The sequence below is a fragment of the Lepisma saccharinum genome, chromosome 4 (genome assembly GCF_977018435.1).
Source record: "Lepisma saccharinum chromosome 4, izLepSacc3.1, whole genome shotgun sequence".
NCBI classification, from domain to species: domain Eukaryota; kingdom Metazoa; phylum Arthropoda; class Insecta; order Zygentoma; family Lepismatidae; genus Lepisma; species Lepisma saccharinum.
In genome coordinates, this window is record NC_139232.1 from 31,552,450 (window position 1) to 31,576,790 (window position 24,341).

General features: G+C 37.3%; 1 protein-coding gene across 4 annotated transcripts in view; it reads right to left on the reverse strand.

Moving 5' to 3' along the window:
- Positions 1–1,501: 1,501 nt before the first annotated feature.
- LOC145987127 (fibronectin type III domain-containing protein 5) overlaps positions 1,502–24,341 on the reverse strand; it is a 364,617-nt gene continuing 341,777 nt past the window's right edge. For 3 of the 4 annotated variants that reach the window (XM_083121619.1, XM_083121617.1, XM_083121618.1), the window contains one exon: positions 1,502–2,319. In XM_083121619.1, coding sequence (XP_082977745.1) covers positions 2,062–2,319 — 258 coding nt within the window. In that variant the 3' untranslated portion in view covers positions 1,502–2,061. Of the gene's footprint in view, positions 2,320–22,984; positions 23,068–24,341 lie in introns of all 4 variants that reach the window. The other variant, XM_083121620.1, reaches the window with a different exon arrangement.

The following is a 24,341-nucleotide window of genomic DNA, read 5'->3' on the forward strand; positions in this document are numbered from 1 at the left end:
AACTTGGCTAAATGTTAAATGAAAAATTGATTTTTGATGTTTGAATTGAATTGAAGTTTTAAGTCCACTTTGTGCACAGTAAGGCTAATCGGGACTGGACTTACAGTTTAAAGAGGAATCCGAACCACTATGTGCCTCCACTGGGTATCGAACCCGGGACCCCTTGATTACAAGGCAACGACGCTACCACGGGAAAGCCCTTTTGATGTTTGAAAAATGTAATAACGTAATATAGTTTGTAATGGCTACTAATGATTTCAATAATAATAATAATAATAATAATAACAACAACAACAATAATAATTACTCTTCGTGTAGCTCGCTTATATAAAGATGGACTTGGGATATTTCCAACCAAGAAAATCAAAATGTTGAAATAGTTAAATTCAAAATAATTTTCTTATTATACATAAATTAATTAATTACTCCGCAAATGAACATCGAAACAAAGTTTACGAAGATTTCCAAACTATTCTTTGAAAAGGAAAGCAGTTAAAGCAAGTCTGCAAGGGCAATAATAATAAGGCTACATTAGTACAGGAAATCATCAAATATATCGAAAAGAGATATGAAACAGAAGTTCGTCCGTATATCTCCTCTAATGAGGGAAAACGAACTTTCGGTGAGTACTGCAAATATTCAAGCTAATTGGTGAAATGAAAAACAGTAAATGAAGGGTGAGGGATATAAAACAGAGAACCTATTTTCTGTCGATACGAGATGAAGGCATCGTTTCACACATTTGACACTTCCATTCTTCAAAGCGTATGTTTTTCTAACTTTTCATTTACATGTCCAGTAACGCCTTGCAATAAAAATTTCACTGGAGTTTGACTAATGTTCATTTACCTGCTTTTCCCCTCCCTGATCCTTCAAGTAACTTTTGCACTGATAGAAATAAATATATCTTAATTGTTGTGCTGTAGGACAATAGACGTAAATTACATTGCTGGAACGAAAGAAGCATTTCTTCCTCTGTGAATACAGAACGGTACTTGTAGATCTGAACACTAATTTCGTACGCATAATGAAAATAAAACTAACTGCATAAATATTTTTTTTCAGTTCGCAGGGCATGGTGAAATCGACATCTTCTTAACATTTTTAAATTGTTTAAATTATTTGGGCTCGAAAAGCGTGCTTACTTTTGATCTCTGAAACGTCGAAATCATTGTTGTTCTTACTGGTTACCTAATAATAAAAGTTACTGATGAAATGTAAACAGAAGGATGGCTACATACTGTTCAATTAGTGCGGATTCAAGAACAGATTTGTTCTTTAAGCATGGAACACAAGAATTATGCAAGATTGAATTATTGCCTTTAAAACATCTATGAGTTTCAAGGCAAACCTATAACGTTACTAATTTGCAGGCGCATACCTTCCAGGACTCGGTTACGATTTCCACTTCAGCCTCAATCGCTTCCGAGCAATCTTATCAAACTGCATTATCTGATATTACAACTGGATAAAGACAACAAATCACGAGATAGGGTTCACATATTTTCATTATTTTTTATTGAAACTTCTTCAAAAGAGAAACATCACATGATTAATTAATAACACGAAAACTACTCGTTTATTTATTTAGAAGACTTCTACTAATATAGACAACCGCAAGCAAAACAACTTTTGAAATTTTGCGATCATGCATATTAATAAACATTATTAAAGTCTTTAATAGTGAAGAGCATTAAGTTAAAAATACGTTTAATTAGTTTAGAATAGTACTTTCGAAGTACTTATTCAATATAGTAGTTTGTAGAATACAGTCAATAGGTACGTAGTTGATATATATTTACAAAACCTTCAAAACTCTCATGTTCTTTGGAGGAAAAAATAAACATAGTACTTTTTTTTGCCACTTTTCTTGTGAACACAGTGGGATCACAAACACAAGATTGATTCTGGTAAACTCTCTTCTTAATCAAACCTGCAGGAGAAAAGGCAAAAGTCTTTCACCAGATTTAAGGCACAAGGCAATGGCTCATGTGCGAAGGCCAATTCTAGGCCCAAAGAGCGTTCGAAGAGGTACAAATTGCGGTTTCCCCTCAGTGGTTGTCAGACTTGCTGGATTTCTTCTAAATCTTGATGCTCCGTGATGGCTATGACCTCCGGGCGGGCAAACACTCCCATCGGCTGCAGAGGGATGTCCTCGGCGCTCCTCACTTTCCGACAGACGTGGAAGTCCGGGGAGAGTCGCGACGAGGGACCGATGAAGACGGAATTGATTCTTGGCCGAGACGAGCCTTCGGTGTGACCCGGCGAGGCGCTGAAGTCGTATCTGGAACTCCCCATTTTAGAAGCCCACTGCATATGCTGCAAAAGGAAATTGGTGATGAGCAGGGAACGAATTTATATGCAGTAAAATTGTGCTAAATATGTAAATACATAATTAGTTATTTTGACCAAAATGTGGATTAAATAAAAATAAAAAACAAAACATTATTGTTCCGATGACAGAAAACTTGTAATTAACGCAATTAGACTTTATAGAAAAATCGTAAACCTTCGTCCGTTTAACGTGCTTCGGACTTAGTCAGTTATTCCCAAGGAATTCACCCAATTCTTCCGGTCACATGGGAAGATGTAGTTATTGCACGAATATGTAGAATATGCTGAGAACTGTTCTGAAATATGGAAATAATATGTAAAAGAGCCAAAATCAAGAGTATCCCTCTCTAACTGTAATGCATGTGCTGCAAAAGCAAGGTGGAGATTAGCCATTTCGAAGGCAAGTGCATGTGCTGCGAAATGAAGGTGAAGATTAGATTCGTTATAGAAGTCGAGGTCATCAGTGACAGAAAATTCGTTCAGGTCGTCACATGGATTGACCCTAACATATTATATCTTACATTACATACAAAAAATAATTTATAAATGAAAAAGTTGTAATATTGGGTATCATAATCATATTCCTAATAAAATAGCAAATACCACCCCAATCCTCCAATATACAATGGAGTAACAACAATAAACATAGATGGACAAATTAATCATCTTAAAAATGAACACCCTATAATAGACAAAGTTAGCAGATCTAATTTGCCCTTGAATATCCCTCACTCATCAACATCTGAAAAAAAAAATTAGGAGCCTTCTGAATAAGAAATTCCAACTAAATAATAATTTAATCGAAAACTATGTGAGAAACTGAAGATAAAAGTAAGTATTAACGAATTCAATAAAGATATATCTAAATCCTCTAAAATTAAATCCTTAGAATAAAATCCAGTTAAAAAGGCATTTCAAACAAAGCAAGACTAGAAACAGACTTGATACCACTATTTAAATAAACTTGATTCGCCTTACTTCCTTCCAAAAACATCTATAAATTTAGGTGTCCCGACAAAACGTATCACTTGGGTTTCCGCGACGAAACGTATTACTTGGGTTTCCGCGACGAAACGTACCACTCAGATAAACAGCTACCTGTGAAAGATGCACTAATAACTTCAAAATATTTACTCTGCGACAAAACGTACCACTTCAAGGAAAACTCTTAGAGAGAATTCACACCGAAGAAACACGCAACACGCGACACGCAACATTCAACACGAAACACGTGTCGCTTGGAAGACAACACTCACTAATCAATGCAACCTTTCGAACCGAAGAAATACGGCAAGATGCACGTGTCGCATGTCGCTTACGTGCCTCTCGGACTGTGCCGTTTTCTCAATACCGTGCATCGTGTTGCTTCAGTTTCTTGTTCGCGCATGCGCAGCGAATGCTTCATTCCAGCGATCTGTATTTAGACTCTAGAAGAGAGCCCAACCTGCATTATGTTTGATCCTCTAATTTGTTGATATAATAAAGTATCGATATGTACAATGTTTTAACAATGTTTTAAGATTTAAACACAACGTTCATTTCGCTTTATCAAGTTTTTTGATGCAGTTATCTATCGGCTGTAATTTGCCTTCAACATCGTGAAAAGAGGCCGTGTTTTGGCCATTTACCTGACTGCTTTTATTTGAAAAAGTCAGCTTATGGAAGCACTTTAGTCCAAACTATATTAGTTAACATGGTAAAGTACTCTAGTGCATTGTTTTTCAACCACGGCCGCGACCCGATACCGTGCCCTCGTATCAACTATACTCAGCTGTGAAATGTTCTGCTGAAACTGGTGGACAACTATCATAATCCCAATATCATATTTGAGTTTTGAGTTTTCGTTTTTTAAGTCCATTTTATGCACAAAAAGACTAATCGGAACTGCATCTGCCCCGTGCCTCCCCGGTTATCGAACCCGGGATCACTTAATTACAAGGAGACGACGTTACCACTTTGTCTTCCATATTTTTATATTTGTCAACAAAAATACACACATAATCAAACTATTATTACTCTTATGATTATGCTAGAATTTATTTATCAATATTTAATTTCATAGGTACATGTTAATTCATGCATAAAATCTACAATACTGTAAAGATTTACGACGAAAATTCTTCGGCTAAGGGCATTGACTTAAAAAAGAATACCGTGACATGGTTTCAAGAAAGTTGAGAACCATTTCTCTAGTGTTTAGGTATTCGCTTTATTCAGGCTGGAAAGTCTAGCGTATACAGTTTGATTTCAGTGCATATTATTTCTCAGTTTTCTCGTGCACAACATGCCTCTCCCAAGTTTCAATAACTTGCACAAATTTTACAACGCAGTTTACATGTAACAATGTCTCTTGTTACGCTATTTTCGGGTGACTAATAAACTGATTAATGTAATTATATCGGTACCATCATGCAAACTGAGCAAAGAAACCAAGTGTCGCTTGCCGCGTGCATCTTGTCTCTTCGGTGTGAAACACTCGTGTCGCGTGTTGCATGTTGCATGTCGCATGTTGCATGTTGCGTGTTGCGTGTTTCTTCGGTGTGAATTCTCCCTAATGGAGATAACTGGGATCTTCCTACTAAACAAGCGTGCGATTCCCGTACATAAGTTAAATGTAATTGCTAGTAATGACAATACAGATAGAACAGTAGGTGTAGTAGCAACTGAGGAGCAGGTTGACATCTTACCGAGAAAAACCTCATCAAATCAGCAGCCTGCACAGCTAGTTGCAGTAGAGAAAGGGGCGATGACGCACAAGACCATGTTCAACAATTGTTGCCATCACCACAGTAAGCGAAGCGCCCAACAGCATTGGACTTCACATCGCCACTACACATTGCAGTAATATAGGCAAAACAAGAGGCAACAATGACATCTATTTCCAAAGCTAAGAAGAAAGCAGGAAGTTTCAAAAGGCAGAAAATAAGAAGAAATTTGATATCAAGTTTAGACATTTGCTAGCAAGTCTTGCAGATTTTGTCACATATCATACGATGACCCAAGAAGTACACAGATGGGAGACTGGATTTAGTGTCAATCCTGCAGTAAATGGTATCACGAGCGTTGTTGTGTAAATGCTATTGGGAGAAAACAATTTGTGTGTAGCATACTATGTCAGGTTCAGCTGGCCTCCGTGGCGGAGTGGTTAGCACATCCGGCTACGACACCAGGGGTCCTGGGTTCGAATCACGACCTGGGCATGGATGTTTGTGAGTGTCCATTTATCAATTTCATCATTCATCAAACTGACCCCATCTTCGCAAATTAGCCAAAAGTAGCACAAAAAGCAAAGTAAAATAAAGCAAATGAAATTAAATTAAATATGTCAGGTTCCACCACTTTAATCCAGCACTTGCTTTATTATTATATTTGTAGTATTTTTATGTTATTATGCTTATAATTACACTGATCCCTATTGCCCCGTTAGTAATCAGTTTTACCCATGCTTTAGGGGCAAAACGGATCAAATGGAATGTCTAACAAAATATGTTTTAATAAACTGTGTCATTAACTTCTGGCTCATACGGCGCTGTGAACATGCAGTAGAAACTACAATTATAATTTTGGTAAAGTTTTGTATCGCTAACATTATTCTATAAGCAATAAAACGGTTGTAAAGCAAAAATTGATACATAATGCCCTGGTCTGCCAAATTAAAAGAGTTTGATCACCAAATTCGAAAGGGTAAATGAAAATGATTTTTTGATAAATATCATCAGGATAGACAAAAAGGACGACGTTCATCTAGAAGAACAGGAAGTAGCAGGTTGTGAATATGAAAGAAACGTTACAACAAAAAGAAAAGCTATTGAATAATAATATACTGGAGCGGCATCTTCCCACAGTGCGAAGGCACCTGTTCCACAGGCGGCGTCTCATCTTTCAACACGACAATGCCAGGCCTCATACAGCGCGGCTGACAAGAGAATGGCTGACTCGCCATCACGTGCGAACTCTGCCATGGCCACCATCGAGTCCCGACCTCTCGCCCATTGAGGGGACCCACGACAGTGGCTGCTCTTATCGCCTGCCTGCAGGAGGAATGGCACCGCATCGATGTGGAATACCTTGAACGACTCGTCCGCAGCATGCCCCGACGCATTGCCACAGTTATTCGCCGACGGGGCGGCGTCACACCATGGTAAACAGGATCCCCTCTAACAGTGGTCGAACTTCAATGTCACGTGTAGATGGACGAAAACGTTTTATTTTGTGTGGACACCATACATTGCTGCGTTGCAGCGGAAATTTATGTTTTCCTTTGTTTCATGTAGCCTGCTGAATAAAATATGTTCAGCATATGCATGTGTTCTCCTTCTTTCACAACGCACTCCTATATTTGTGACTGGTCGAACTTCATTGTCACTAAGGTTGTATCACGTGTGTTTCCGTATTTTTAATGTGGGTCATTCCGGATATCCGAATTATCCGAGGGGCCTCCACGATGGCGCAGCGGTAGCGTGGTCACCCTGTAATCAGTAGGGATGGCCAAAAAAAATCGGAATCTGGATTCCGAAAAAATTGAAATCCGGATTCGGAAAATATACTATCCGGATTTCGGATGGAATCCGGTTTTCGGATAAAATCCCGATTTCGGAGGGAATCCGGATTTCGGAGCGAGAGGAATTACGGAGGTAAAACAGGTTCTTGAAGGATAAGGGATTACAGAGGGAAAGCGAATTTGGGAGGGAAAACGGATTTTGATCCATATTTTCATTAATTGTCTCATGAATTTAACAATATACTCTAATCTACCAACCCAATGTCAGATTGTATTCCATGCAGGCACGTATCCAGAGGGGGGGCTTAGGGGGCTCAAGCCCCCCCGAAAGTTTTAGGTTTACACTAGATAAAATGAGGTTTTTGGTTTCTTGTGGTGTGAAATAAAATAATGTGACAATAATTTAAGGAAAGAAATAATTATCGAGGCAAGACGCAGAATGTTCCGTAACCCTGTTATTGATAAAAGCACATATCCAAGATGGGGCACATGGGGGCTCGACCCTCTCCCCAGGAAATGTTTCAGTTTACGTTAGATAAAATTAGGTTTTTGGCTTCTTAAATAATGTGAAAATAATGTAAGGAGAGAGAAAATTATCGAGGCAAGACGGAGCATGTTTTATACCCCTGTTATTATTAATAGCACGTAGCCAAGGTGGGGATGAGGTGGCTCGAGCCCCCCCTCAGGAAATTTTTAAATTTACACTAGATAAAATTAATTTTTGGCGTCTTGAATAATGTGAAGATAATAAATTTATAAATCTCAGAGAAATAATTATCGAGACAAGACGGAGAGTGTTCTATAACCCTATTATTGTCAATAGCACGTATCCAAGGTGGGAATCAGGAGGCTTGAGCCCCCCTTCAGGATTTTTTCTGTTTACTAACTAACTCTCTAGCCTTCTTAAACCCGAAGGTTCATGGCTGCAGCAACACAGGCCTTCCATCTTTCCCTATCTTGAGCAAGTTCTATATACTCTTTTCCATCCCTACCGATTTCCCTTAGGTCCATCTCAACGTTGTCCCTCCATCTTCGTCTTGGCCTTCCTACAGGTCTCTTACCATCAGATTTCCCAACAAGAATCCTGTAAACTCCTCTTTCCTCTCCCATTCGTGCCACATGGCCTGCCCACCTAAGTCTTATTGATTTAATTATTTTAATAATATCTGGACATGCATACAAATTATATAGTTCTAAATTATGTAACCTCCACTCACCTGTCTCCTCATGCCTTTTAGGTCCAAAGATTTTCCGAAGGATCTTATTTTCAAATACTCTCAATTTATGTTCCTCTTTCAATGTAAGGGACCAAGTTTCACATCCATATAATACTACAGGCAAAATTACTGTTTGTATATTTTAACTTTTAGTTTGTTAGATATTAAACGAGAAGACAAAAGTTTATGAAAAGAGAAGTAACATGCATTTCCTGAATTAAGCCTACTTTTTATTTCCTCTTTAATATAATTTTCATTTATTAATATTACTCCTAAGTATTTGAATTTGGAAACTGGTTCAAACGAGTTGTTATCAATAATTAGATTTTGATTATTACCTAACACTTGGTTTCGGCCTGTAAGCATATATTTAGTTTTCTCTTTGTTAACTTCCAAACCTATCTCTTTAGCAGTTTTGAAAAATATTTTAGCATTATTCTTAATTGTATTTACATCATCCCCCAGTAAGTCTACATCATCTGCATATGCTAACAACTGAGTCACACCATTTAATTTTAGTCGTTCTTTAGTTTCTTTTACCTTCCTTACAGCATATTCTAAGGCAAAATTAAAGAGCAATGGAGATAATGCATCTCCTTGTTTTAACCCATCATGAATTGTAAATTTGTCAGACATATTAATACCCACACGAATTTTACCGTCTGTTTCACTGGTGCATATTTTTATCATACTAACAAGCTTCTTAGGTATTCCAAACTCTACTAATATATTATATAATTTATCTCTTTTGACCGAATCATATGCTTTTTTGAAATCAATGAATAGCTGATGGACATTTTGATTATATTCCCACTTTTTTTCAAGTGTCTGTCTGATGTGAAAAATCTGATCTGTAGTTGATCTGTTACGTTTAAATCCACATTGATAATCACCTATAATTTCATTAGCATATGGGGTTAGTCTTGTTAAAAGAATGTTAGATAATATTTTATATGTTGTTGAGAGTAGAGAAATTCCACGATAATTATTGCAGTTTATTTTATCACCTTTTTTAAACACAGGAACAATTATGGATTCTTTCCACTGTTGAGGGATTTCTTCTTTATTCCATATTAAACAAATTAATTTATGAATTTGACATATTAATGAATTTCCACCATATTTAATTAACTCAGCTGGTATTAAATTAATGCCAGGTGCTTTGTTATTCTTTAGCCTTTTAATAGCATCTTTAACTTCAGTCAAGTTAGGTTCTGGAACTAAAGGTTCTGCTGTGTGGACTTCATTTACTTCTGATTTATCTCCAACATGAACATTTAAAAGGTCATTAAAGTAGTTCTTCCATCTATTTAGAATATCGCTTGGGTCAGCTAGAAAATCACCGTCCTTATCTTTTATCAAGTTTACTTTAGGTTGCCACCCCTTTCTAAACTCATTTACACCTTTATATAAATCTCTGATATTTTTATTTTTGCTGTTTGTTTCAATTTCGTTAATTTTGCTTTTCAAGTAATCTCTTTTTTTACTTCTAAACGTGCGGTTAACTTCTCGCTTTATTCTATTATACTTGTTTAGATTTGTATCATCAGAGTTATTTAACCACCTAAGTCTAGCCTGATTTCTTATTTCTATTAGATTATGACATTCATTATCAAACCATGGCTTACTTTTTCTCGGTTTATGGTATCCTATACTATATTTAGCTGCTGATTCTATTGCATTACGTATGTGCTCCCAATTCTTATTTTCGTCTGTTTCATTTATATTTTCATCATCATTTAAATCCTGCAAAACATCAAATCTATTTGACAGTTTAATTTGGTAATCTTCCTTAATTCTTTCATCAGTAAACTTTCCTGTATAAAATTTTAGAACTTTTAGATTTTGTTGCTTATGATTTATCACTGAGAGTCTTTCTCTTAATTTAGCAATTACTAAATAATGGTCACTGGCACAGTCAGCACCTCTATGTATACGAACGTCAATTATACTAGTATGCCTTCTCTTATCAATGAGAATATGATCTATCTGATTATGAGTTTTACCATCTGGAGAAGACCAGGTATATTTATGGATATCTTTATGTTTAAAAGTGGTACTTTTCACAATTAAATTCTTTGAGGTTGCAAAAGTAATCAATCTTATACCATTATCATTACTTAATTCATGAAGACTTTCTTTACCAATAGTGGGTTTAAATGTCTCTTCTTTGCCAATCTGTGCATTACAGTCACCTAACAGAATTTTCATATCATACTGAGAAAATTTATCAAAGACCTGTTCTAACTCTGTATAAAAATCATCTTTAGTATTATCATATTTATCTTCCGTTGATGCATGTATGTTTATTAAAATAATTTTACACCACCTACCCTGTAAAACTGCATATGATATCCTATCATTAATAAATTCTACTGTTTTAAGAGCCGAGATAATTCTATTATTTATGAAAAAGCCTGTTCCAAAATTATGATTTTCAGTACCACCATAGAAAAAAGTATAATTTTTAGTTTTACAATTCCCTTCTCCTGGCCACCTAACTTCCTGGACAGCTACTATATCTAATTTATACTTAACTATCTCATTAACTGTACACTGAAATGCCCCAGGCCGGTAAAGGCTCAGAACATTCCAGGTGGCTAATTTAATATCCTTATTCCTAATGTAGATCTTATCCTTAGTCCAGGGACTTCCCAAAGTAGTCCCCACCCAGAGATCCGAACGGGGGACTATTTTACCTCCGGAATATTTTACCTTGGGAACATCCATGGCCTTATATTGCTGTTTCTTGACATTTTTTTTTACAGTGCAGAGTTGTCAGCTCTACGCCTAACCCCCAATATGAATGGAGGAACTACTACACAAGACAAACACAAACACATTAGACAGCACAAATACTACATAAGACGAACACAAACACATTAGACAGCACAACTACTACACAAGACACGCACAAACACATCACAACTATAACACAAACACACCACAACTACTACACAATATAAACATAAACAAACTACACACTACAACTACTACACAAGACAAACACAAACAAATTAGACAGCACAACTACTGTGCATGACAAAACAAACATACTAGACAGCACAACTACTACACAAGACAATCCCAACCACACTAGACGGCAGACCTACTACACAAGACAAACCCACATACAAGCACACCACAACTACTACACAAGACAAACACAAACACATTAGACACCACAGCTACTACAGAAGACAAACTCATACACTACACAGCACAACTACTGCACACATAACAACCACTACACAAGAAAAAAACAAACGCACAAAAAAAATGTTCGGACACTAATGTAAAGACCTTACTAATTCTCGCACACACAAAATATATTTAAATGTGAAGAAAATAGATCATTGGAAAAGAAGATAGAAGAAACAACATAACAACATAACATAACATTTCTCTTTCCTTCTCTTTTCTTCTTCCTCTTCTTTTTCCTTCTTTCTCCTTTCCTCTTCCTCTTCTTTCTCTTTCCTTCTCTTTTCTTCTTCATTATCTTTCTCTTTCCTTCTCTTTTCTTCTTCCTCCTCTTTCTCTTTCCTTCTCTTTTCTTCTTCCTCTTCTTTTTCCTTCTTTCACCTTTCGTCTTCCTCCTCTTTCTCTTTCCTTCTCTTTTCTTCTTCCTCTTCTTTTTCCTTTTTTCTCCTTTAATCTTCCTCTTCTTTCTCTTTCCTTCTCTTTTCTTCTTCCTCCTCTTTCTCTTTCCTTCTCTTTTCTTCTTCCTCTTCTTTCTCTTTCCTTCTCTTTTCTTCTATAGACTCAACTATGAGCTTAAACTCCATCATCTCCTTCTTTCAAACTTTCTCTATCTGAGCCATCTCTTTCTTACGCTGTTTCTCCTCCTCTATCCTTTCCTTCTGTCTACGCTCCTCATCCTTCTGCCTACGGTCTTCAACCTCCTTTTCTTTCTGGTTTCGCTCTGCTTTATCTTTCATCAACCAATCAAGTAGCCAATGATCTGATGAGGGTTTGGTAGGAACGCTCGGTTCTGGTTCTGTTTCTGGTGCTGACAAGCATGATGTGCATCGCATGTCTTTATTTGGATCCAACGTTACTTCCTGCCCATCACAACTACTATGAAACCTCTGCAAACATTGGCAACACTGGAAGAATTCCCTGTCATTGGTAAGATCATCACAGCATCCAAACTTGGTTTCTGTATCCATTGTCGTTCTTCCTCTGCTTCGCTGTTTACACTAGATAAAATTAGGATTTTGGCTTCTTGTATAATGTGATGATAATTTGGGAGAAATAATTACCGAGACAAGATGGAGACTGTTCTATAACCCTGTTATTGTTAATAGCACGTATCCAAGCTGGGGTTGAGGTGGCTCGAGCCCCACAGGATTTTTTTTTATTTTACACTAGATAAAATTAGGTTTTTGGCTTTTTGAATAATGTGACGATGATTTAAGGAGATAGACAAGTATCGAGGCAAGATGGAGAATGTTCTATAACCTGTTGTTGATAATATTGTACGTACACTTTTCTTGCGCTTTCGGTGTTGTCTCAGCGCACTTGAGGACTATGTAGAGACTTGTCAGCATTTGGAAGCTGCACAACAAAGGTAGCGCCACACGTAGGGCAATTCGTTTTAATTTCTAATCTCTGGAAGGCGGGAGAGGGTACGTTCTTGAATGAGAGAAGGAGTCAACTACTGGCAATATTAACGAATCGTTTTATCTGTGGAACGTTCTACAATATAATGAGGATATAAATACGCTGATTCAATTTTTCGATTGATCTGTACAAAGAATCGGTTAATTAGATTTCAGAGGTAAGTGTGACAATTCATACAGTCAGTCAGCGTCCTCTGACTGCTTTATAAGATATAGTGATTCGAAAATGAAGACATTGACGACAGCAGAACTTCTGGGCCTCAGTGTGGTGCTAGTTCGGTTCGAGGGCCGAAGATATCAATGCCTGCCTCTCTCTCTCTCTCTCTCTCTCTCTCTTCTCAAGTGAATATTTCATCAGTACCGGATATTAAAACAGAAATAAACTGCATAGATCAACTGAAAATCAAAGTTTTCAGTGATGATTTAGTTTTGCCAGAACTAAATTTCGTATATGCAGTCTGAGAATTTCATGATATAAAGAAATACTTTTGTTTAAGCCTAGTGGGTTCGAAACACATTCAAACACTTTACTACCATGAAAAGACAGCCGAAAATTTTATGAATATCGAGAAGAGAAAGCAGGAAGATGTTGCATATGTAGACATTTTAGGTAGAAATTGCAGGCTCTACCAGGATCCAAATCAGGGCTCTACCAACTGAGCCACCTAGTCATCCTTGACTTCAACCGATTTTTCGTTAAAATGTCTACATAGTACATGTTCTGTGTATATCAAATCGTAAGGTGTTGCCTGTATAGTGAACAAGCACAGAAAATATAGGAGAGAGAAGAAAACTGAGGAGCATTATCACCGGTTGAGGATAATTTTTTTCTGTGGTCAACAAGAGCTACTACTTCGATGTGACAATGACAGTGGCCTAATAAGGGAGATTTCACACCATGTCGCCTGAAGATTAGGTTTGTGCGGCCTTTTGTGTCGCTAAGGTGTGAAACGTTGCTGTTGATTGGCCCATTCCAATCAACATGTATCGCGTGTCCCTTCGGTCTGAAACCTTCCTAAGTCTTGAAAATCCAAGTCACAAGGATGGAAAATAAGGGCCTTGTTAAGGTTAGGTGTGAAGGCAGGCAGACGACAACACCCTAAAGGATCATATTCAAACCTGCAGGAAGAACGCATCTCCAATACGATGATAAAAACTTCTGGTGAGTTCATTTAAAAAATGTGTCCGAGATAAAGAGAGACGTGCCCAGGATTTTCGGAAGGGAGAGGGGTTACGCATACTATTTTTGGTGGTCAGTCCTGATTTTGCCATTTTTCCCTGTCTTTGAGGTTCCTTTTTTTTTCTTTAAAAAAAAGGAATACTGGGTCAAATGGGGTTATTACCTCACCAACCCTCCCTTGGGCACGTCACTGGAGATAAATGAGTAAGCATTTGATCATACTGGGAGACGAAACATTAGATATGTTGGGAACGGAAGGGTTTTTCACTGTGCATTAATTGTTTCGTGATCCACCTGTATTCGAGAAGACTTCCTTTGTTTCGTGCCGATATATAACAAGACAGCGGAAGCTGTGACAGGCATTTTTGAACACTTGTGAGTGCTAAGGCCTGAATCTAAACAATTTTTTGGGTTTCGGCTTTTATAAGAGCTGAAAAAATGGGAGGACAAGACACGTTAGTGGTGTTCAGGCTCGAATCAGAGAGTAATATTCGAGAGCTGTCTGCGTCCAGTATGCAACCCACAATTTGAATCTCGCGTCTATGCTCACGTTGTCGAGTGGATTGTCCATCCCGTGCATGTGTAACAGCTTCGTAAAAACACTCAAAGATACCATAGATGTTTTTATGCCTGATGAGAAGAAATGGACAAACACACATACTGAGATGGTTCCGGCACACAATATTAATGCATGGAAACAGAGGAGTCGAGTGGTAAAAAATGTTCCGATTTCACGTTCTGATTAAAATGACAGCTTTACAGTGGCAACGATTTAAGAGATAGTTGTTCCCCATTTTTTATTTTTTTGCCTCAACATTATGACCTCTTAATGTTAAGCCTTGGCTACCAAGAGAAAGTAAACTTTCCTTGCAACGCCCTCCGCACCCCCTCGCCACCCCCGTTTTGGAACCCAATTGCCACCTCTGGTCTTAAACACACAATTGTGAGGTTCTTACTATACCCCTTAAAAAAATGGTGTTGAGCCCCTCCCGAAAGGAATTCCTGGATACGTGCCTGATTCCATGTAGTACACCCTGGACTGCACTTAGCAGACTAACTAACGAGACTATGGCGAGTGGACTCACAGCCAGGACAATCCTACGTGGAGCTTTTTTTGTGGTTTTGTGATCTGCCCATGTGTGTTTGTGATTGTCCCTTCGTCTGCTTCATCTTATCACAAATCATCCTCATCTTCACAATTAGCCAAACGTGGAAGAAAAGCGAAGTTAAATACAACAAGTAAATGAAATCAATTAATGTAATATGTCGTTCAACTAATAAAGTATGGGCTATGATAAATTTCTTCTTAATTTAAAGGGATAAGATAAAATATCCCCTGTACGTACAAAGCGAAGTACATACATACTGAGCAATTAAAGGGCATCAGGGAAGGAACACATAAATGAGAGAAGTAGGGAGGCCATATCAAGATTCACACAGGAAAGATAGATTGAATGAGTTGGTGGTTTAAGTCCACTTTATGCACAGTAAAGCTAATCGGGACTGGACCTACAGTTTAAAGTGTGATCGAAAGATAGGAATGATAGCGAAGAGGCTTTACAACAGGTGACGACATCGGTTACTTTCGCTACTTTTTTCTAGACTGGAGGGGATGGAGAGAATTTTAATCAGAAGATTTGGTGAACAGATTACCCGTGCACGCAGATGTGTCTTTTAAAACACAGAGAGAAGGGGAACGGGGGTTATACAAGCAGAGAAAATTGGTGGAAGGAAAATACAAGACGTACAATAGCAATGAGAAATGGTGAAAGAAAGACAAAGGAATTCGGGAGAGGGCGAGGGAATATCTGTGTGTGAAACTCAATCTTTATATCTGTCAACCTTTATTTATCAGTATTTGGCTTCTGCTCAGCCGGTCAAAATTTTCTGGCGCCGCGCATGAAAGAAGTCGACTGCGCTTAGTAATATAGCAGATTTGCCTTCTTTTATGAAATGGTTGCACTGCATTATGTTTTCATTTTTGATCATAAAATAATTGGTACAGGTTAACAAAAAGTTGGTACATGAGATCAGTTCCGCAACAATCAGATGTAATCTGAATTTTTTTTTGTACGTATGATACGGGAGCAGCGGCGGCGTCAGTATTAATCATGTAGGTGTGCTGAGGGGTTGTGGAATGAAATTTTGGGAGTGTGATGTTGAAAATAAAGAAAACATGCATTCTTTAACCATCCGTCATCCGCGTCCTCATAGCAGCACAAATGTCCCGCGCGCGACACTCAGTGCCGCCTCATAAAAACCAACGTTATATACGTGAATTATTGATGTAAATCGAGGTTGAATTACACTAGCACTTACTGGAAATCAGGGGAAATACACATGAACGCAAACATGTCCATTTCGGACATTTTTATTAGCTATTAGAAGAAAAGCAAACAAAAATGACAGAGTCTCATACAATATAAGCTTAGACTCTTGAAGCAAATGCACCAAAATATTATTATAAAAGTAATTAAAACTTTTCCATATAATGAAGGCACTAAAATGTGAACTCACCATTCACAAAAATATAAAAGTATTTTCCAAAAATTTTCAACGTATTTTTTCAAATTTTTCAACGCATTTTTCAAAACGAATTGAAATCATACAACTTATATGGGCTTAAAAAGGAACTATTTATTCCAAAATTCTCTGTCAAAATCTCTCTGACTCGCAGAAAAAAACAATGGAATGTACAAAACACACCTCGAAGAAACTTACAAAATATTTTTAAAATGTTCAAATCTCAATTTGTTTCTCCTACTCTTACGAGGTATACGTAAGACAAGACATACTGACTCAAATATAAGGAACCGAATGTTGTCACTTTTCAATATCGTTATTTTGATAACTCCGACATTTTGTATGGGTACTGCAACGGTTTCTGCATACAAATAATTTTTATTATTCTTATTTCATGGCTGGCGTGCAGCCAAATTCATGGCTGGCGTGCGCGGTACTGAGTGCCGCCAAAGGGGGACCGGTCACTTGAGGGGCGTGTAATCAACTGAAAGATCGACAGAAAAAGGCGCCAACGCCTCTATGTTTTAGGGGAAATAGTGAAGATAAGTTACCTGGTGCTTTCCCGACCATTATTGCGATGGTAAGGAAAAAATATAAAAATTGTAAAAAAGGCGGTCAGTGCCGCCGCGCGGATTTCGGAGGATTAACCATTACATCAAATACCAATGAACATTTAATAGACTTTTATGAAAATATGCCAATGAAACTGAAGACTACTAGTGACTTCTTTCAGTTTTGTTTGATTTGGCCACTACAAGCGCATGTTTTGTAATTTGAAACGAACAAAGCTTGTTTATGCAGGCCAATGACCATATACTGTCTCTTAAAAAAGGAAATGAAATTTTTAACGAAAGAAAATAGTAATGGTGAAAGAAGCGGCCCCGGCGCCTACCCAGCGTCGAATAACATGGGTACCTGGGGGAAACCCTGGGGGGTAAAGGCGGTCAGGGGCGTGATGCTGATCACATCACCCCCACTCACGACCGGATCAAGAAAGTGTGGGGCGTTACCCCCACACCCCCTATACGCCTTCATGGCGTGGTGCTAAGCACAGGGGAACACTTTACTTTTTACTTTTTTACTTTAATGGTGAAAGAAAGACAACAGCCACTAATAATTACGGACACTTCCCCCCTAATAGAGTAAAGCAAACGCAGGTTCTCTTTCAGATTACGATCAATGTCTGTTGTCTACAATGACAGCGGTGTTACTCCAATGTGACGACAAAGTTTTAGTAAGTCATACATAACGTAACATGGCAGATGCGGAGGAAAATTAAGGGGTGCTGAAAAACCCCTTCGCACATTCTTCCCCGCGCCACCCATGCATGAGAGCAAGAAAAGTTTGGTCGAAAGCAGAAAGAAATATATATGACATTTTGTGTTGTATACGATTTCATTGTTTTAGCTCCGAAGCACGTAACCTCAGGAAGCCGGCGTCAGAAAGTGCTTGCGCATTAAACTGAAGAGCGAACTTGTCGAATCTATCAAAATATCGATCTTGTGTAACTGCTAAGACAGATATCCGTAATATTCGGATATTCGGATATGCGGATTATCCATTGAATCGGAAACGGATAAATTAAAGTCTGAATATCGGTTATGTGAATTTCATGGCGATCTCTACTATTTACGAATCAGAGGACGAGACGTTTCTCTCTACATGAACGCGATCGACCTAGCCTGTTGCCTCCGTCACTCTCTCTTACAACGCTACAGCACAGCTGCTCGTTCTGCAGTCCACACGTGCATACGAGAGCGGTCTTCCACAGTTACAGCGGGTTGCCCAGGCCTAGGCTCAATACGAGAGAAGTGAGCGGCGATTTGGTTCTAAAACTAGGGGGGCGAGGTGCAAAAAGTAGTGGGGGCAAGGACAGTTTAATTTCCCTACATAAGATTAGCATGGTGCGGGGGCAATTGCCCCCCCTCAACCCTCATAATCGCCGCCACTGGTGAACATTAAGGAGAGAGGGACATGGGACCGAGCGCAGTTTCTCCAAGAACCCTCCACCACAACCCGTGACTGAGGGACCCTCCCCCTTACCCATTACCTTGTCTCCGTGGCCGACATATTTATTCGTGCAGGACACCGGCGTATGGCAGATGAACAGGAACGTTACTCGTTTTATCGTTGTCTGAAGCTGCTTCTATGTAAATTGCGAAGCGCCCGTCGCCTTGTTGCGGTTAATAAAACTGCTCTGGCGTTCTGTCGCATTTGACAAGGAGATATCGGCCGGAACAAAAGAAAAATGTTACGCGTAACGCGCTGCTCTTTACTGGCGTTCGTATCTTCGCACTGAGGGACTTTATGGGACCGTAAAACGTACATAATGACCACATCAAGAACTCACTGATGAAAACGGGAGCGTTTGTTAATCAAGGGATGATGGGGTATTTTTTTACAGCACGGTTCTTTGTGCTCCACCACCTACGCAGGATATATCCTCCTATTTTTTTATACTCTGTCATTTCACTTCATCTTCGATTACTTATACTCGTTCTCTGTTAACCCGCTGGAGTATCGATTATTGCTTGGTTCTGACAAGAAGTGAAATAGAAAGGGCATAGACAGAAATAGTGAGTTGTTTAGAATTGTATGGTTATATGGGGGGTATTTTTTCAGTTGTGACCATTCACTTTTCTCTATCGCTCATGCATTCAATGTTAATTTCTACAAAGATTTTAACTTAGTAATATAGATACTTACGATAAAAATACGTCTAAGTGATTTTCTACCAGAATTTGTAATATTTACGAAGAGGGTAGCATTGTGGATTTATATACGTAGTTTCTCCTTAGCGTCTAAAAAACAAAAAATCTAGTTTCCTTTAAGCAGATGCATTTCTTTCAACAACCTACAATCAGTTTCGTGAATTTTTTAAATTGAATTGGACTCAGTGAAGCCTTCTGAAATTGGTAAACACGACACGAAAACAATTTGTCTACAGTATAGCTTCTAATAACCTTGTTTTCTTAATGAATTCAGAAATGACCAAAATGTCACTTACCATGTTTTACACCCGACCCCTTCAATTGATATTATGAATATCAGTTGTTGGATAGTGCGCTGGCGCACCCTACAATTTTTACAACTTTTTACAATTCTTCTACCGCTCAAAAAGCATTTGAATGAACAAAATAACTACATTGCGATATTTTATTCAGAAAAGTCTGACCCTCATGATCGACCCTCAGTACGCCCGTGGACTTTAGATTTCACATATTGCGTAACGCTTCTAGACAATTATTAAAAATTTAGTTCGCTTTGTTTAACTTTTTTAGCATTACATATAACATAAAGTAATTAACAGATTACCGGCCATTTTGCAAAATGTTGGCCGTGGCTCGAGATGATTGACAGGAAAATTCCCATGTTATACGATGAGTTAGGTAGATATCTGACAAATTTTATCCCATTCGGAACATTTTTTTAGGCAATTTGTCTGTACTGGTGGCCATTTTTCGATAATGATGGCGCGGGTAGTACACGTCGGATTCATTGAAACTTTTGGTATGTTTAATAATATGCTTCCAAGCAAATTTCATCTCGATTGAATCTCTTCCTCTATTTTGCATCTAATTGTCCTGTACTATAATTTACAATAATTTCAACAATTATAAATAATATAATACACATTTTAAAAGAAACATGTTGGAAATATACTGTAAAAAGACATTTAGAAAATAAATTAAATTTTAGTGCACATTTAATGCATACTTTGGCAATGTGTGGTGGGCATATGATGCTTATCTACTGATAAGCATATTAGAGAGCATAACATGGAGTTGAAGTCAGATGCTCCCTTTAAATACGCCATTGGTTAGAAAATTTCTTTGTTAAATATTAAAGAAAAAATTGCCACCGACATTAACATATACGGTTGTATCATATGCAATGTGGCAATATATTATGTAATAGCAATTATCACCTTTTCGTATTGTTTTATGTCTGATCTTCACCGTAGTTTTTCTTGTGACTGTACCGTTAAACCACATAAAGGGCGACTCGTTAAAGAAGACGAGGTACGTACAACTTCATAAAATCATGGAATAGGTTGTAGAATCAGATGAGGAAATTGCTACGGGAATGGTCGGGATTAATCCCTGTTTCGATTCTGCTTCAACATGAATAATTTAGTGGACTATAAACGTTTTCACTGCAGAGCTTTAAGCATGTAGTAAAACATCTTTCTTTTCTTCTGGTTAATAGGTTGTTTAGTGGCCGTCATCAAGTCAAGAATTTTCGCTACTGATTTTATACAGATATTAAAAATACGAATCAAGAAAGGCAAAGAAAACTAGAAAGATCTGTATCTTAGAAGTTGGAAAACATTGTGAAGGTTCTTTGAACTGCAAGACTAAATATGAAGCAAGCATTTGTACTGGCTTTCACATAGAGGAATTCGCTCACGATGAAACAACATGGAACTATGAAAAAGAGATAAAGAGATTTTAAAAATTAGCAGTGTAGTTATGAAGGATGCCTGAGAAGCTACGACAACATTATTAGAATAAGGATATAGGGATATTATTAAGCATTTATTGAGAATTTTCAACTAGGGAAAATTAAAAAAAAATAGAATGCGAATGGGCAAATTTACCACGAAAAATTATTAAAATTACACTTCTGGTAAAGTTTCAGGGAGATTTCACACCGATGCGACAAATGACACGTGTCGTTTAGAAGCGAACCTTCAGTAATAAATTGAACCTTTCGAAACTAAGTGGCACGACAAGCTGCACATGTCGCTTGTCGCTTGTCGCTTGCGTGTCACTCGGACTGAGCCCTTTTCTCAATATCGTGCATCGTGTTGAGTATGAGCAGTGAATGTTTCACCCTAACGAGCTATATTTAAACTCTAGAAGAGAGCTCACCCGAATGCCTTAAACCATTTTTGAACCTCTAATTTGTTGATATAATAAAGCATCATTATGTACAATGTTTCAAGATTTAAGCAGAACGTTCTTTTGGCTTTGTGAAGTTTATTCGTGTCGTTATCGGTTGTAATTTGCCTCAACATCATGTAATGAGGTCATGTTTTGGCCATTTGTCGACGTGACTGTTTGAAAGCACGTCAGAGTAGATCAGTGAACGTGGTAGGATAGTCTTGTGCAGTGTTTCTCAACCACCGGGCCGCGGCCGGGTACCGGGCCCTGGTATACAGGTATACTGGGACACTGAAACTCAGAGCAAGACAAAATTTATAGTATAAAAATACACTATAAAACGTAACGTTTCCACCGTCTAACAGATTCACACTAGAATCTTTGTCTGATGAAGACCCTGTTACAAAGCGGAAACGTTACGTTATATGGTGTATTTTATACAATAAATTTTGCCTTGGTCAGCGTTTGAGTGTTTCATTAAAACATGGATACAAGGTTTAACAGTGTTAGTGTGTTACCATTGGTATACTGGGCAATAAGAGGTTCCGTTGGAAGTGTTTGACAGATAACATGATCCTAATTTCCTATTTGAGTTGTGAGTTTTTTTTGTTTTTTATGTCAACCTTGCACACAAGTAGACTAATCAAGACTATACAGTTTAAGGCGGGATCTACACCGGGAATCGAACCCAAGAGCAATTGATTGCAATGAGACGACATTACCGCTACTCCATATTTGTCAACAAGCCTGGACGTAATCGAACTATTATTCTTTGTGATTTTGATAGAATTTATTTATCAATATTTAATTTTTAGGACACATGTTAATTCATACATAAAATTATAAATACTGGAAAGGTATTTACGAGGAAACTTATTAGGATACGGGTCAAAGTCTCGAAGTTTGAGAACCACTGCTCTAGCGTTTAGGTCTTTGATTTCTCCAGGCTGGAAAGGAAAGCGAAAAGTCTAGCGTATTCAGTTTGAGGTCAGTGCACGTGGTTTCTTCATTTTCTCATGAACAACATGCGTCTCCCGAGTTTAAATAACTTGGACAAATATTTACAACATGATTTACATGTAGCAATGTCTCTTCTTCCGTTTTCTTCTGGTGACTAATAAACTGGTTAGTGTAATTATGTTGGTATCATCACCCGATGACGGCATCATGCGAACTGAGCAGAAATACGTGTCGCTTGCCGCGTGTCATTTGCAGCTTTCTCTTCGTGTCGTGTCGTGAGTCGCCTGTCGCTTCGGTGTCAAATCTCTCTTAGGGGTTTGTTGTGACAAATCTTGGAGGTAGTTATTGAATATCACTAAATGTTGTTACTGTCTTGTAGAAAAAAATGTTAATTGAATGTTATGGCACTGAATATTACTGGTAAAGTGAACAGCAATTACTGTAAGTAGATAAATCAAATTACTCGTACATCGAAAAGCTTCTTATGCGTGTGCGTATCTAAAACCACACATTTATATATAAGCATTAGCAAAATGTGTTTCAAGAGTTAATAATTAATTGTGATTATATTGTAAAACATTATTGTACAAGGAAAGTGTAAATAAAATACTGTGCAATGATAAAGTACGAATTTTGAGTAAATGGATTTGCATGATGCTTTTGTAGGTGCCAGAAAAATGTGATTTATATACAGAAACAGGCATGTGCTTTACGACATCTTGATAGTGTCAATATGTATATGTGTGTATGATGGAACTTACACATATATGATTATAATGTATCATTCCGCCGCTTGGTTTTCAGCCTCCCTCCTATCCCAACATTCTTCACACATTTCACCATCCTGTCGGCGGAGGAACAAAAGTAGTTTTAAGAGCCCATCACATAAATATTTCAATTAAATTGTTTGGAAATATACAAATAATGTTTTCCTTAAAAACTAATACCATATAAGGATTATATTTTTAGTGTACTATTTTATGGAATTAATATAATTAATATAGCAAGTGTAGAATTACAATACTGAAGTAGTTTAAAGCTTTTAATAAGATTTCTGCTCATTTATGCATATAATCACACTATGAAACCTTTCTACTGCCTTTAGGACGTTGAATGCGCGTTATTTTGTCGTTCAGAAATTTTAAGTCTCAAGTAACACTACATTTGCCAATTTTCTTCAATTCCTTTTCTTTGTGCTCTGAATTTAAAATAATTTTCTCATCCAATATTTATCCTAATTACAGTAATAAAATTGAACATGAATGTTAATTTTGAAGGAAATTTTCACAACTTTCTCTCCATTCACTTGTTAATTGCCACAATCTTTTAATGTACCGGTACGTATGTTGGTATAATGCTTCTTTAGACCAAGTTTCAAAATTACACAATACTCTTAGAAGCACACTTTGATTTTCAACAACTTTGTTCTAGAAATAAAAAAAATAGACATTTAACCTCCTTTATATTTTGACCTTAGTACTGCAGTCATTTACTAATAATACCTTCAAAATTTTCACAAGCTGCGATTAACAATTGAAATTTTGCTATTTATTACCCTATACTACAGACAAATATACATTATTTATTTAACTGTTATGCTTACTTTTCTTTATGCTTAAATTCATATGTTTTTTAAACACAATATTTCACAGTCTCTCTCTGGCGAAATAACAAGGATTATGAATCTGGTGTAAGTATGGTTGATTTGATATTATTTTAATTACTTGCGAGCGAATATTTAAATGTGTACATGAACGGTGACATCAAATACATATTGATACAGAGAAACTTTAAAACAAAAATCTATGCAAGTATGTTAAAATATGGACGGGAAACAGGATTTACTATGTGTAATTTTTCTTTAAAAAGTATGAAAATTTATTGTAAAATGTGACGGAGTTAAACCAGGTTTATTATGTCAATTTCTATAAATGGCCACAGGTGTTACGAAAGAGAGAAGATATATATATATATATATATATATATATATATATATATATATATATATATATATATAGAGAGAGAGAGAGAGAGAGAGAGAGATACCTTGTACAACCGAATCATTGTTTTTACCAACAAGATTCACTTTACCCACCAAGGGCGTCCGCAGGGAGAGGC